This window comes from Desmodus rotundus, chromosome 4 (genome assembly GCF_022682495.2).
Source record: "Desmodus rotundus isolate HL8 chromosome 4, HLdesRot8A.1, whole genome shotgun sequence".
Lineage (NCBI taxonomy): Eukaryota > Metazoa > Chordata > Mammalia > Chiroptera > Phyllostomidae > Desmodus > Desmodus rotundus.
This window is the reverse complement of record NC_071390.1, coordinates 155,884,432-155,900,998: the sequence shown is the minus strand read 5'-3', so window position 1 is coordinate 155,900,998 and position 16,567 is coordinate 155,884,432. Positions and strand designations below refer to the sequence as shown.

Genomic DNA, 16,567 nt, shown 5'->3' with positions numbered 1-16,567 from the left:
AAAATAAGAATAAAAAATACATGAAGAAGTCTAATGATAAGAAAGTTTAAAAAATCAACCATCAAATATGAATTAACTCCAGACGATATTAAAATAACAGCCTGAATTGCTTTAAAGTGAGTTAAATTTCCTCAAAAGAATAAATGAAGTACTCATATTTTTTGAAACATAAGCAAGCAGAAATGAAACTAGAACAAAATGGAAAAGAACCAACTAGAAATCTTAGAAATGAAAATGTAGTCACTAAAATAAAAATTTAATAGTCATCAAGTAGAGAATTCATAAACTGGAATTCATCCTGAATGCAAAAGGAAAGCAAAAAGATTTTCAAAAAAAATGAAAAGCATTTAAGAGGCATGAAGCTCTAGCTCATATTTAATAGCCATTTCAGAGAGAGAGAGAATAGAGAAATGATAGAGAAGTAAATAAAGAGATAATGGATGAGAATTTTTCAGAATTTGAGAACAATAAGGATCTTCAGATGAAAAGTATACTTTGAGTGTTAAGCAGTATAAGTGCAAAGAGGTCCACAGATTTAAACACCAAAACAAGAAACAACCCAACTTAAAAGCTTCCAAGGAGAAAAGTCAGAATACCGTCCATCCAGTTGTTGCCCTTTTGAAGTGGACTTTTCATCTGAAACAATATGCAGCAAACAAAGGGAGGAGTGATTTGGAGTAATGTCCATGAAATAGTAAAGGCAAAAGTAAATGTTACCCTAGAATTTTACACTGGTCTAAATCATCATTCTAGAGTGAAGGCATAATAGAAGCACTTTCACATAGGTAAAGAGAATGTCATTGGTTACTAATCTACCTACGTGTTTTTTAAAAACAATTTTTTTAAAATTTAATCTTTATTGTATATTTTTACATTACCTTTTAGTCCCCTTATACCCTCCCCCAGTAATCCCCCCACATGTCTGTGTCCATGAGTCCTTTTTCCTTTTTGCTCAGTCCCTCTACTACCTAACCTCTTCCCAACTAGCTGTCATCTAAAGTATATATTTTTCTTTTCTTTTCCAAAGATTTTGTTCATTTATTTTTTAGAGAGAGGAGAAGGGAGGGAGAAAGAGAGGGAGAGAAACATTGATGTGATAGAGAAACATCCATCAGTTGCCTCTGGCACACGCCCCAGCTGGGGACCAGGGCTGCAACCCAGGTACGTGCCCTGACCAACAATGGAACTGGCGACCTTTTCGCCTTGCAGGATGATGCCCAACCAACTGAGGCACAAAGGCCAAGGCAAAGTATATATTTATATAAAATGCAGAGTAAACCCAGAGGGACAGAAGGGTTGGGATATAAGACACAATGAAGAGCAAGAAATGGATAAAATGCATTGGTAAAATTAACTATTGATAATAAAAACAATAAACTTTTTTATATTTAATGTTAAAGTTTAGTCAAGAGTAGTGAGGTAGAAGTTTTCAGAGGTTAAAGATTTACTTACTGTTCTAGAAGAATGTAAAGATACTGAATAACTTTACAGATGGTTAAGAAAGTTTTAGAGGGAGGTATGCATGTTAAATTTTTAAGTGGAATCATTGAAACAGTAAAAACAGAATATTGCAGATTCCAAACCAGCAGAGGGGATGGGGTGAGAGGAGGATGTAGAAAACTTGATCAATCTAGCAGGTGGCAGGAAAGGTAAAGTAAAAATAAAAGCAAAGAATAAAGACTGGTAAACTGAAAAGAGAGTAAGATAGCAGAGTCCAAATGTACCACTGAGTAAGTCAGATTTCACGGTGTTGCATATTGTTTAAATACATTCCTATTCTAAAAAGGTGGAAACAGTTCTTTTCCGTTTCTACATATTTTCAGAGATCTTTGTGTTCTGGATCTTCTCCTATCTTATCTCATCTGTTCAAGGACTTTGCTCTTGTGATTTCATTCTCTTAATCTCCTACACCAACAACTTCTCCCTTCACTTCATCATTTCCATCTCTATCTAAATTACTATAAATCTTTCCTCCATTCCATTCTTCATGCCAGCTCCTGCAGAGAGTGCAAATACTGCTTTTACTTCCTCATCTCACATTTTCACTTCAGCCTGTTGCCTCCATCCTCACTCTTCCTTCTGAAACTGCTGTTACGAAAAGATTTCGAGGGATCTCCATTTTGCTAGTCTGGTATTCACTTCTAACCTTTGCCCCCATGGAAATTACACAAGCATCTACTCATAAACTCAATATTATTTTAAACATCAAGGCAGTAAACAAAAGTGGTTTAGACATAGACTAATCAAAATGACTTGAGTTTCAATTCTTCAGTAACTCCGTGTTTAAAATAGCAGTTCTGCGACTTTGGGGGAAGTTATAAAACTTCTCTGTGCCTCAGTTTCTTCAACCGTAAGGTGAAGATAATAATACTTACCTCAGCCGTTTTGTAAGGATTAAATGCACACGAAACACATAGTATGGTATGTGGCATGTGACAAATGCTTAGTAAATGTTAGCTGTAATTAATAAACTCAAATACTATTTTGTTATTGAATGAGGATAGAAATATAAAGGAAATGTTTTAAAGCTGAGATTTTTATTATAAAATAGTCGATACTTAGAATATATGTAGTATTTGCATAAGTTAGAAAACATAGTAAAATCGACACGTGGGCATTTACCACCCAACCTAAGAACTTTTCTTTCTTTCAGTTCTCTCAGCACAATGTTCTCCAGGTCTATCCATGCCGTTGCAAAGAGTAAAACTTTCTTTTTTATGGCCAAGTAGTGTTCCATTGTGTACCTGTCCCATAGTTGTTTCATTCACTCATCTACTGTTGGGCACTTGGGCTGCTTCCATACCTTGGTGATTGTAAATAACGCTGCAGTGAACAGAGAGGTGCTCGTGGTCTTTGAATTAACGTTTTGGGTTTCTTCAAAACCTTACATTCTTAATAACATCCTCCCTCACCCTATGTATGCAGTCTGATTATCCTGAATTTTGTGTTTGTCTCTTGATTTAAAAAAAGAAAAAAGAAATAGATTTAGTTATTTGTATATATATCCCTAATTGTTAATTTAGCTTTTGTTTATACTTTTATTGTAATAGCTTATAGTATGTATTTTTTTGCGATTTACGTTTTTCATGAAGTTTTGTTGCTAAGGTTTTTCCTAATAGTATATGTGTCTAATTCATTAATTTTCATGGAGATAATTATAGCATGTATATTTTAGGGCTGTGTGAATTAAATGAATTGGTACATGGAAAGGACTTAGCCTAGTGCTTGGCACACAGTAAGTAAGGGCTTAAAGAGAGAGAGTCATTATGTTTATTATTATTCACTGCTGTGTGAAGTGTTATATAAATAGAACATGGTTAGTTTATTATCTTGCTTATGGGCATTCAGCTTGTTTACAGTTTAAAACAACACAACATAATGCTGCTCTGCATATTCATATACCTCTTTTCTTGTGCCCTCAGGCAGGTTTCTGTAAGCTAAGTATTGGGTTGGCCAAAAAGTCAGTCTGGTTTTTTCCATAAAATAGAAGACTCGTTTTTCATTTTCACCAATAACTGTTGATTTGGATATTTTGAGTATGTTGGCTGTCTCCTGTGTGGTATAATGTTCAGTGTTCTCAGTTAATGCCTCGATTGCTGTCAACCTCAACTGGTGCACCCAATCGTCCCGTGAGAAATCTTCAGCACGAAACTTTGCAAACCACTTTTGACATGTTCGATCAGTCACAGCACCGTCTCCATACACTGCACAAATCATTTTCTGCGTTTCAGTTGCATTTTTACCTTTATTGAAATAATAAAGCATAATATGCTGAAAATGTTGCGTATTTTCTTCCATCTTCAATATTAAAATGGCTACACAAAAATTCACCGGTTTTGATGTTTTTTTAAAATGCATGCTGATATGACAGCTGTCACAATACACTCTAACAAAATTGTTTTGAATGAAGTTAAAGACAACTAAGCACTACTAGAGGCTTCTAAATGGAAAAAACCAAATGAACTTTTTGGCCAACCCAATATACTAACCTAGAAGTAGAATTTCTAGGTCATAAATTATTCTTGTGTTCAACTATGTTAGATAATGCCAACTTGTTTACCAAGGTTTTTTTTTTTTAACCATGTGGCTGTTCATGTTTCCATCAGCAGTGTATGAGTGTATTGTCATACTTTTTCATTTCCTTACCTGAAGATTGTAAAATGGTATCTTGTGGTTTCATTTGGATTCTGTTAATAATAAGGCAATCATCTGTTCATATGTTTACTGGCTATTTGTATTTCCTTTTCTATGCAAGTGCTTGTCCTCAGCCCTTTTTTTCTAGTGGGTTGTTTGTCTTTTATCTGAAGGAATTCTTAAATATTCTTGATGCTTATCCTTAGTTGATTCTAGTTGTTGGAGATATATTCTCCCAGTTTGAAGCTTTTCTTTTTTTCCTTTTTTTTAAAGGGATCTTTTGATGAACAACAGATGTTCTTAATTTTAACTTAGCAGAATTTGTTCATTTTTCCATGTATTGTTTTTATCTTACTAAGCAATCTGACTCTATCCAAAAATAGGCAATATTGTTGTCTGTTAGGCCTGTAAACGTTGTGACTTTAAAGTCATTATCTACCTGAATTGGTTGTTGATGGAAACAACCAATTTCTACTTCCAATTTTAATGTAGATTTCAACTTCCTTTTACTTACTGTGGGGGAGCTATACTGTAGTTTCAGTAACTCTTAATGGTTATTCTTCACTGAATAGCATATCTAGAACAGTTTTAAGTAGAGGAATCAACGGTGTGTCTGTCCTTGTTTTGGGCCTTATTTTAAAAGAAGGATCTAAAGTTTCACCATTGAATACAATGTTTAGTTTTGTAGAAACTAAAAAGAAATTCCTTTCTGTCCTTATTTTCTGAAAGGGTTTGAAATTTGCATGGGGGTTGAATTTTATTAAATGCTTTTTCTTTAGCTCCTGAAACACTTCTATAGTTTTTCTCCTTTAATCTGTTAATGATGGGAATCAGTAGCTTTTCTAAGGTTTAACTGCTTTTAACATTCCTAGGATAAATCCAACTTGTCTATGATATATTACCTTTTTTACACATTGCCAGATTGTTAGTTAATAATTAAGTTTATAGGTTTGTATGAAAGCCATTGATTAATGTAAATTTTTTAATAAACTTTACAGCAGAAAATATAGGTGCAGAACTCAAAGCTCCACTGATTAAACAAGAACCTCTCCAAGTAAGAGGTAAATATATTTTATTCTGTTTTTTTTTATAATGGTGTTTTAAAATTAAATATATAAAATTAGTTTATATAGTGCTTTTTATAGGTATATTACTATGAGGATTAGGGTTATTGACCACAAGGATTTATTCTCCTATTTATAAGCCGATTTTCTTCTGAAGTTAACTATGCATTCTGGTCACAAATTTTGTGGTAATTGTTTTTTTTTCTAAAAAGCCCAAGGAACGGAGTAATGGCAAAGAAAAACCATTAATTACTTTATCATTTTACAAAAGTAATATGATTAAAGAACCAGAGGTCTATACTTTTCAGCTACAACTTTTTCAAATCCAGATAGAGTTTGGACATCCTTGTCTGTCTGACTTTCTTTTGTAGGAGTAATTGTGTGTAAGGAATTTGCAGCTCTGTTCTTTATAACGAGCTATGGCTCCCACTGAGCTGTGGCCCCAATCCAAAGTAGCGTGTTTCACGGAAGCAGTAACTATGTGATTGGAGCACTGTGGCTTTGGGGTCAGGCAAAACTGGACTTCATCTGTGGCCCCCGCATGTACCAACTGTATGGCGTTGGGCAGTGCACTTGACTTCTCTGAGCCATAGTTTTCTTCTCGATAATATGGTGCTAAAAGTGGAACTTCTTTTGTAGGGTAATTTTGAAGATGGTACCTGGTGATGTCACAATTAATAATTAATGTGATAGCAGACATTATTATTAGTAATCTGGGTCAGACACAGGCCAACAGGGATTTCTAGCTACTTTGAAGAAATTTTTAAAAAGTAATTAAAAAAAAAAAAACCACCCTAATCTTTTAAAAGAGAGATGCAATTTCCTTATCTACTCCAGAGGAGCTAATCTGGATTTTGAAGTAGGCAGTTCAGAGATTTGAACTCATGTAAAAAGAAATCTGAACTTTTTTATATATTGTTTTTTTCAAATAAGGGTATTTTTTTTTTAAATCCTCACCCCTGAGGGTATGTTTTCATTGATTTTTAGAGAGGAAAGGAGAGGGAGACAGAGAGAAACACCCATTGGCATATGCACCCCAACTGGTGATGGAACCTGCAACCTAGATTTGTACCCTGATTGGGAATTGAACTCGCAACCTTTTTGGTGTACAAAAAGATGCTCCAGCCAACTGACCCAGCCAGGGCTCAAATAAGGTTTTGATTTTTATATCGAACTTGATTTTTGGATTGTTCTTCTTAAGTATTATTTGTGCATTTGATTTTAAAAGTTCGTGTGTTAAGAGTCTTTTTACCTACTGCAATTATAGATAATTTGAGTCTTAAGTTGCTCTTTGAACTTGAAAGTGAAACAGAAAATTTATGAATTAATAGATATGAGAATAGAATGTGAAGTGACTAGGTGTCACTTTGTAACAGAAATGAGTATATACTGTTATTTTGCTCTTGCTCTTCAGTTATCTGCTTGTTATTTATATCATATGACCAAAATTCTCACTTTATGATTTATAAACATAGACCAATATTGAATGTAATTTTTAATTCACAGATTACAATGATGCCAAATTGGCATTTTATTATTGATGTCTCTGTCTTTTTTCTGAACAGTTTGATACTTGATAATAGGTAAATAATTTAATAGAAGGTAGTATTTTACCTGTACTCTGTAATAAACTTACTATAATTTTTAGCTGATAAAAATGTTCCTTTTGTTTACTTCAGCTTTTTGCATTATGTGATGCAGTCCAGTGGCTTTCAAACTTTTTTGTTTGCAACCTACTTAAGAAATACTGTTTAATAAGTTAGTTTATATGTAGATTATTATATGTAACTGAAACAAAGGCTTTCACAAAAAAGCACTTATTCTTAACTTCATGCAGTACTCCTTGATTACATTTTTTTCTACTTTTTTTCTACAGTAAAATGTTATTTTTACTCCAGTTTTAAAAACAATGACTCAATACTCTGGTTTCTCTTCAGATCATGTAAATCCTTTGTCTTTTACCAAAAACACTGAACAAGCCTGTAATTTTTAACTGAAACTGAAATTCACTTTCACTTCGATCCTAAATAGTTTGTTTTAAACTGACCAGTGTTGCCTGTGCTAGGTGTCCTTTGGACAGAGGGTTGGCGTTTTGGCATCAGTTACAGATGAACTGTGGAGATAAAAGCTTAATGGCTACACATGTAATTCCATTCTGTTCTGCACTTGGAGAACTGTTTTTTCTGATGCCATTTCGTGCAGCAGGAAATAGATGGATATTTTATGGAATTCGTTAGTGAAGCCTAAGCATGTATTTGTCTTTAAATATGACTTTTGTTGTGCATGTTTTTTGTTTTCCTGTATTTTTTGGTTTTAGTCAAAGCAGTCCTTAAGAAGAGGGAGTATGGACCAAAGTACACTCAGAATAATTTCATCACCGGAGTCAGAGCAATAAATGAGTTCTGCCTTAAAGCCAGGTATAGTTATTTTTTTTTAAAGATTTTATTTTTTAGGCAGAGGGAAAGAAAGAGAGGCAGAGAAATATCTATGTGAGAGAGAAACATCAGTTGGTTGCCTCTCTCACGCCCCCTAACCAGGGACTAAACACACAACCAGGCATGTTCCCTGACTGGGAGTCGAATCAGTGACCCCTTGCTTTGTGTGTGGGACGCCACCCAGCCTCCTGAGCCATAGTGGTCAGGGCATTAAAAAGTGGTAGTTTGATCTCTAATCTTAAATAACCATTTATTTCTTAGAATGTGTTACCTGTTACCATGCATGTGGAAACTTCCCCATGGCTTCTTCCTAAATTAAATATTTTTATTTATTTTAAAAAATGTTAAAATTATTTGCTTACTAGATTGAATTCTGCTCCAGCATGAGCAATTGCTGTCTTTCTGGGCTTCTTAAATTCGGAAAGGCAAGTTTTCAAACCCTGCGTGTCACACAAGATCTTAAGGGTTTTATTTTTATGTTCACTTGTGTCAGAATTATCAATAACAAGGTTATTTGCATATTTTTATGCTTGACTTTTTAAAGTTTTGTTTTTCTTGGCTAGCAGAATTGAGTGGTTCTTAATTAGTACATTTATATTTATATTCTGTGTGTGGTTTCTGTTGAGTATATGAGGGAAGGGACCCAAAAAACCCCCAGAATTGTCTTATGGAGGGTGGGCCCCTTATAGTACAGGCTACCTCCACTAGGTGAGTGTTCTAGGAACCCATCTGAATCAGTGTACCATCTGGCATTGTGAGAGGCAGCGTTCAGCTTCAGTGAATTTTTTTTTAAGACTCTTTCAATGGTTTGCCCATTCACAATGGGTTACTTCCAAGCGCATCTGCCCACACCACACACTGAGTGTTCAGCAGTTTTTGACCGAACACACAGCACGATCCCACCCCTGTCCCCATGGCCCACCCTACCTATTCACCCAGACTCACCCGGATGGAAAAAAGTCCTCAAAGGGAAATCTTTAGCTGATGTGGAAGAGGTGAAACAAAAAATGGCTGAAGCACTAAAGGCATCAAAGTTAAGGAGTTCAGAAACTGCTTTGAGCAGTGGAAAAGTCTCAATAGGTGTATTATATCAAATGGAGAGTACTTTAATGAGTACTTTAAAGGTGATAGAAGTTTAGACATAGAATAAATACACAATTTTTTATAAATGAATTCTGGGGTTTTTTTGGGTCCCCCCTTGTAAATTATTTTTACCTCTTGTATCTTTTTGTTACGAATTTTCTTGTAATCAGAGATTTATTGAGATATTTGTCATATATTTTAAAATTTTCCCTTTTTTAATGTGTTTACCTAGAAAAGCCATATTTATGTGGAAGATTTTTTGGTCTTTTAGAGATATCAGACATGATCTACCCTATTTTTCCCTCTCCCTGATGGTCATTCTCTATGGTATATTATCAAGAAATAAGGAATCCTACAATCAGTTTTATAACTTACATAACTAGTAAAACAATAATCAATTATAACATTGATGTGAAACTATATTCTATTTCACATGGAGTATTTCATTTAGTTCTCACCAAAAAATTGTGAATTAAGTAGGTTAGGTGTTGCTGTCTCCACATAATAGGCCGGAAAAATAATAAAGATGTTAGTGATGATTCAGCTCATTTAGTGAATCAGTGACAGAGAGGAAACTAGAATAATCCTTTTAATAGCTAGCTGATCCAAACTGTTTTACTTACATGTTTTTTTAAACTCCAGTTTTAATTTAGAACTTAATAATATTCCATAGTTACCACATTTTAACTTACAGGTCTTTTCATTGCCATTACAAGATTTTCTTAGGAACACCAACAATCAAATATAGAATTACTGTTTAGTTGTGACTTGATGAATATATAAACTTTTCCAAATTTAAGAGAAGGGAAAAATGATTAAATAGCATGGAATTGAAATATTATCTTTGTAACTTTGAACGATATTAACACTTAACCTGGCTATAAACAAACAGGGCTGTAAATTTTTAATTTAAATTCTCAAGTAGAGGGATGATACTCTAATCCATGTTTTATACTAGTGTTCACATTTTTAAAAATATAGCATATCAGACATTGCGGTGGTTTGTCCACAGCAGGAGAAATGTAAGCACTTAGGAAGGAACCTAATCTCTACATATTATGTATGTATCTGTATTGAACATCAAGAATAATTTTTTTCACTGTCTCTAGACCAGTTTTTGTGTACAAAATGCAATCTTTATAAACTGATCTTTCAATGCTATACAGATTCATGATCTTTTAAGATGAGGATCAGTATAGTAGCTTTTCTCTGTTCATAATAATCCTTTAAGTACATAAGCTATATGAACACTGAATAAATTCAACATGTTTCTTTCTTCAGTGATCTGGAGCAACTTCGAAAAATCAGACGACGAAGTCCCCATGAAGATACTGAGTCCTTTACTGTATACTTGAGATCCGATGTGGAGGCAAAGTAAGGACACATTTCCTTTAGAATAAAAATACAGACTCAATTTCAGATCAATAAAAACGCAGTTTAGACAGACCCAGAGTTTTTTAAATGACATTTTTTTTGAAGTAGGATATTTTCATATTGGCAAATTTATCTGGGAGTCACTAATATATACTACTTAACTAAAAATGTCCTAATTTATAAGAAACTTTGCTGTTGAATTTACTAGTTTGTTTAAATTTAGTTTAGAAAAGTTTTAAGTTTTCATAGTTTAGGAAAGTTTTTCTGAAGGATCTTATGCTTTGTTGTAAGATTCTATAATAGTTACATGCCTTATCTAGATTTAAATATGGTAAAGTCATTAAAATTGTTCGTTGTTGTGGGTCACGTATCCATAAACAGATCTTTGGAAGTTTGGGGAAGCCGTGAAGCTCTTGCCAGAGAGAAAAAACTCCGTAAAGAAGCAGAAATAGAATACAGAGAAAGTAAGTATATTCAGTTTAAAGCTAAGTTAATTGGAAAGTACAGGCATACTTTGGAGATACTATGGGGTCAGTTCCAGACCACCATAGTATCACTTTGTGATTATGGTTCACAACAAAGCGAACCATAATCTTTTTGCTGGGGGCGGGGAGGGAGGGTTGCCTTCAACTTCTAAAAATACACATTTGTGAAGCACAGTAAAGCAAAGCTCAATAAAACGAGGTGTGCCTGTAACTCACAGGTGAGAATAATGCCTGTAATTATGCACTCCTTGGTGGTTGCACACCTTTGGCTCTTTTGGTTGTAGCGTATAGCAGTATCCATTTTGGGATACAAGTACTTTATAAAAACAATATTTATTTGTTTGTTTTATCCTCTCTTGCTTTTTAGAGATGATGAGAGGAAGTGAAGTTAGTCTGTGGTTTCCATAAGACATGAATATTAAAACAATGGCCTGGCCTTGGCTGGTGTGGCTCAATGGATTGAGTACGGGCCTGCGAACCAAAGGGTCACCAGTTTGATTCCCAGTCAGGGCACATGCCTGGGTTGCAGGCCAGTCCCCAGTAGGAAGCATGGAAGAGGCAACCACATGTCGATGTTTCTCTTCCTCTCTTTCTCCCTCCTTTCCCCTCTCTCTAAAAATGAATAAATAAAATCTTTTAAAAAATAAAAATAAAATGATGGTCTGATTTGAAGATTTTACTTATTCAAAAAATGATAGGATACTGCTTTTTTATGGAAAAGTCTTAATTCAGCTACCACATTTCTACTTTAATTAACTAATTCAGATATTTATCAAACATCTATGAACTAGAAACTGCTTGGTGCTTGAGATTTAGATGCACATAAGATTTTTCAGGGAATTTAACAACTCAGTGTTGAAGTGACAGAGCCACCTTTATAGAATTAGGATTAATATAATATGAAATATGGCCCTTACCAGTATAACTTAGTTGGTTGGGCTGCATCCCTTGAAGTGAAAGGTTGCCAGTTCAATTCCCTCTGCGGGGTATGTGCCTGGGTTGCTGATTTGGTCCTCGGTTGGGGTGTGTACGAGAGGCAATTGAACAATATTTATCTCTCACATCGATGTTTCCCCCTCCCTTTCTTCCCCTCTCTATAAAGATTAATTAATTAAAAGATATATGAAATAGGTTTCAGATAATTTTTTGATTTAAATATGTATGTATTAATGACAAAAGTAACACATACTTGTGATTTTACAAAGGAGTACAAAAATACAAAGTAAAAAGTCTCTTTTTGTTTCCTTTAATATTGTTTCATTTTTCTTCCTAGATATAACTGTTGAAATTTCTCTCTGTGTAAATAAATCATTAAATATTGATAGACATAAAACACATGATTCCAAAGTCACATTTTACAAGACAAAGTACTCCAGAGAAATTTAATTTCCATCCCTGTCCCCTCCACCAAGTTTCCTTTGTCTAGCATATGTAACCACTTAAAGAGTTAGTTTGGGGGTTACTCTTTCCATTAAAAAAATATATAGAATAGCAAACATACATACATACATACATACATTGCATACAAGGTATAATAAAATAGCATACCACCCCCCTTTCATAAATAAAACATACTAAACACACTTTCTGTCCTTGATATGTTTTTTTTTTAATTTGAGAGTATGTCCTAGGGAGCACTCTGTAGCAATAGAGACTTTTTCTCTGTTCCTTTTAGTAATACTCCATTTTGGGGCTATACCATATTTTATTTAATCGTTCTCCTATAAGTTGTTTCTGGTCTTTTGCTATTAAAATAATGATACTATGAATAGCTTTGTCTATATACATTAAAGGAAATATTTAAAGTCTAAATTTGAGAAAACATGGTAATAGGAAAATAATTTTGCCCAGTAATTTTAAACTTTGAGTCAAAAATGAAGAATTGTTTCTTATATCAAGCTTAAATAACTCATTAATTTTAAGTAATTTTGAGATGAGAATCTTATCAAACTACCTTTATGTGATTGCAAATCCAGATTTCCATTTATTCTGGTAAAAAAAATGTATCATAAAATTTTATCATTTTAACAATTTTTAAAAAACATATTTTATGGATTATGCTATTACAGTTGTCCCAATTTTTCCCTGTTTGCTCCTTCTGCCTGGTATCGCCATTCCCTCTAGCCTGTACCTCCTCTAGTTCATGTCCGTGGGTTGTGCATATAAGTTCTTTGGCTACTTCAATTCCTATATTGTTCTTAACACCCTCATCTGCTTTGTACCTACCATTTAAGCTTCTTATTCCCTATATCTTTTCCCTCATTCTCCCCTTCCCCCCTCCCAGCTGATAACCCTCCAGATGATCTCCATATCTGTGATTCTGTTCCTGATCTGCTTGTTTGCTTAGGTTTTTTTTTAGCTGTTTTTTTCCGTTGTTTTTTTAGATTCAGCTGTTGATAGTTGTGAATTTGTTGCCATTTGAATGTTCATAGTTTCGATCTAATTTTTCTTACATAGTTTTCTTTAACATTTCATATAATAATGGCTTGGTGATGATGAACTCCTTTAGTTTTACCTTCTCTGGGAAGCACTTTATCTGCCCTTCCATTCTAAATGATAGCTTTGCTAGATAGAGTAATTTAGGTTGTAGGTCCTTGCTTTTCATCCCTTGGAATACTTCTTGCCAGTTGCTTCTTGGCTTGCAAAGTTCTTTTGAGAAATCGGCTAACAGTCTTATGGGAACTCTGTTTTGGGTAACTCGCTGCTTTTCTCTTGCTGCTTTTAAGATTCTCTCTTTATCTTTAACTTTTGGCATTTTAATTATGATGTGTCTTGGTGTGGTCCTCTTTGGGTCCAACTTGTTTGGGACTCTCTGTGCTTTCTGGACTTGTATGTCTATTTCCTTCACCAAATAGGGGAGTTTTCTTTCATTATTTTTTTCAAATAAGTTTTCAATTTCTTGCTCTTCCTCTTCTCTTTCTGGCACCCCTATGATTCAGAAGTTGGTGCATTTGGAGATGTCCCAGAGGCTCAGAACAGCTCAGAAGTGTTAAGTGTATTCACATTGTTATAAAACAGACCTCCACAAAGTTTTTTCCCAGAAATTTTTTATCTTATGAAACCAACTGTACTTTTAAACAAGAACTCCCCTTTTCCTCTACCCCTAGCCCCTGATAGCCATGATTCTACTGTTTCTATGAATTTGACTACTGTAGATGCCTCATATAAATGGAAGCACACAACATTTGTATTTTTGACTGAGTTATTTCACATAGCATGATGTCCTTAAGGTTCATCCATGTGAAGGGACTTCCTTTTTAAGTCTGAGTAATATTGCATTGTCTGTATATACCACATTTTGTTTGTTCATTCATCCGTGGACATTTTGTTTGCTTTTTACTTTCTGGCTATTGTGAATAGTGTTGCTAGGAACATAGGTAAGGAAATACCTCTTTGAGACCTTGCTTTAATTATTATTTTTTTAATATGTATCCACAGTAGGATTGCTAGATTTTTATGGTTGTTTTTACTTTTTTGAGGAGTCTCTATATTGCTTTCCATTGCATTCACACCATTTTACAATCCCACCAGCGTACATTCAGATTTCTGATAATTTTTGCTGGTAGCAAATGAAGCACATGTAACATAGTCTGAAATAATAATTGTGTTATTCTAAATACAGTTCTTAAGAATAATTGTGTTAATCTAAAATATGATTGATAAGAATATGTATGAGCTAATTATGTTTTGTAATTCTTGTCTTATAGGGCTATTTAGAAACCAAAAAATATTAAAAGAATATAGAGACTTCCTGGGAAATACCAAGGTAAGGATATCTTTCTGATAATGTTATGCATGTGTCACACAGTGAAATTCTAGTGTCAGTCCATTGTGCAACATAAATGTGTAGCAGAGGGAGTATTTATCCTCAGTGGGGGACCAAGGAAGGCTTTATATACAAAGGTGACACGTGGCCAGACATGGAAAAGGATGAGTAACGCTGGGATAGATTGCAGTGGAAGATGGTATCGTTCCAGGGAAAGGAAAGAACAGGAGAAAAAACACAGAAAGCATCTGACCACGGAGCAGCAAAAGAAAATTTAACTCAAAAATATTTTCCCTGAATATGTTTCTCTACTTACTTTATTTCCTTTTGTTTTAGTCTGTTGGAATTAAACACATTATCATTTGAGGTCTTTAGTTTTCATTCAGTAGTCAGAAGTTAAATTAGAGCAGCAAGCATTGGCTATTCCACTGTTTAAAAGTTAAAATGTTTAAGAAATGGAAAAAATTTAGAGTCAGTTTTTATTCAATACACTTGTATGACTTCATTCTTAATTTTTATATAACCAACTCAAATCCTTTCTGAAAGTAGGAAGTAATTCACTTCCAAGGAAACAATAAACAATTAAGGTTTTAGAAAAGGACCCTGATGTACTTTGAATTTCTATCTTCCCACTTTTTATAGAGGAAATCCTGGAGAAACAGAATTAAATAAGTAAACCTAGTTGTTTATAGGTATTGATAGAGATATTTTCTGGTGTGTCAGAGTCACTTATAAACTAGAAATTTTAGAGATTTTTAAATTGTTTTTCTTTTATAGCCACGTTCCAGATTGTCATCAGTTTTTCTTAAGGGTCCAGGAAAAGTGGTGATGGTTGCCATTTGCATGTAAGTGCTGAAAAATAAGCCATTTAAACCAGAAATATATTATTTTATGTATATATTCTTGAATGTATAAATTTATTAGCTGGCACCTAACAGAGTTAGAGGTTTATATTATTTTAGGAGGAATTTGGATGTCTTTGTTCTTGTCAGTAAATTGATAGGGGAAGAGTCCACCTAGATACCCATGTTTGTGCTGTGTATATATTTTTTCTCTTTTATTGAATTTATTGAGGCGACATTAGTTAATAAAATTATATAGGTTTCAGGTGCACAATTCTATAATAGATCATCTGTATATTGTATTGTGTGTTCACCACCTCACGTTGTGCTGTGTGTATTTTTGATGTGGTTAAGTAAGATCTAAGAACAGTTGCCATCCGAGAATTCTTCCTTATTTTTATTGAAGTTGATACAAGTCTTTTTTAAAAAGTTGAGATAGCCCAGGTTATTTTAGAGTAATTCAATCAACCTGGTTTATAGCTACTGAAGAGTGTCTGCACTCTTATTTTTCTCCCATTTGATGTAAAACATAGTTGATATTTTTGCCATCTTTTGTCCTCTGTCTTCTTGATTCCTATTGTTTTATCTTTTGTCCATTTTGTTGAGTAATCTGTATAAAAATGTTGAAAAGCATTAATTCCATAGTTCATTAGTTTGTTTTATTTTGAAAATATATATATTACATGTGTCAGGAATTGTGGTAGGGTCAGGAAATACCACGTTATGTTCAAGAATTGGAGGGGCACTAAACTAGAAGTGGTTACTAGTGATACAGATAAGAGATGGTGACGCACTAAACTAAGGGGGTGGTAGTGGGGATAGAGAGACCTGGTGAGGTTCAGAAAGCATTTAGGACGGATGGAAAAGGATGTTGCCTACATTTCTGGACAATTAGATAGATACTGCACCATCACAGAGAGAAGGGGGGTCAGGGTGGAAGCAAAGGAAATGTGGAAGTCAGTTTGAGTTTAAGTTTTTATAGGACACCCAAGTGGGGTTGGTCCACAGGATTAGTTTTGTCAGTAAAATGGGGTTAGCAATTAAAGTTTTCTTCATCAGAGAATGTATGTAATATACCTTAACTGTGCAGCATAGTAACTGGTACATAATATGTACTTCATAATTATTGTTAATATATAATGATCAGGAAGGTGATTTGGATTAGAGATTTAGAGTTGAGAGTTATTAGTGTATAGATGATCATTAAAGCCACAGGAGAATGTGTACAGTGTGAGGAAGAAAAACTCTCAGGAAATATCCATGATGAGGGCTAACTTTTAAGAAATGAGTAGAAGAAAAAGAGCCAGCTGAGGAAGAATAAGGAGCAAGATAGGAAGAAAACCAGGAGCTTCTTGGAAGCTAAGGAAGACAGTGATTTAAGAAA

General features: G+C 34.1%; 1 protein-coding gene across 1 annotated transcript in view; it reads left to right on the top strand.

The window, feature by feature from the left end:
- Positions 1-16,567, top strand: part of SLC30A9 (solute carrier family 30 member 9) — a 70,613-nt gene that overhangs the window by 15,813 nt on the left and 38,233 nt on the right. Inside the window, exons 3-8 of the mRNA XM_053923433.2 lie at positions 5,133-5,195; positions 7,516-7,615; positions 9,998-10,090; positions 10,472-10,554; positions 14,283-14,341; positions 15,119-15,186. Of these exons, the coding sequence (XP_053779408.1) occupies positions 5,133-5,195; positions 7,516-7,615; positions 9,998-10,090; positions 10,472-10,554; positions 14,283-14,341; positions 15,119-15,186 (466 nt within the window). The remainder of the gene's footprint in view (positions 1-5,132; positions 5,196-7,515; positions 7,616-9,997; positions 10,091-10,471; positions 10,555-14,282; positions 14,342-15,118; positions 15,187-16,567) is intronic.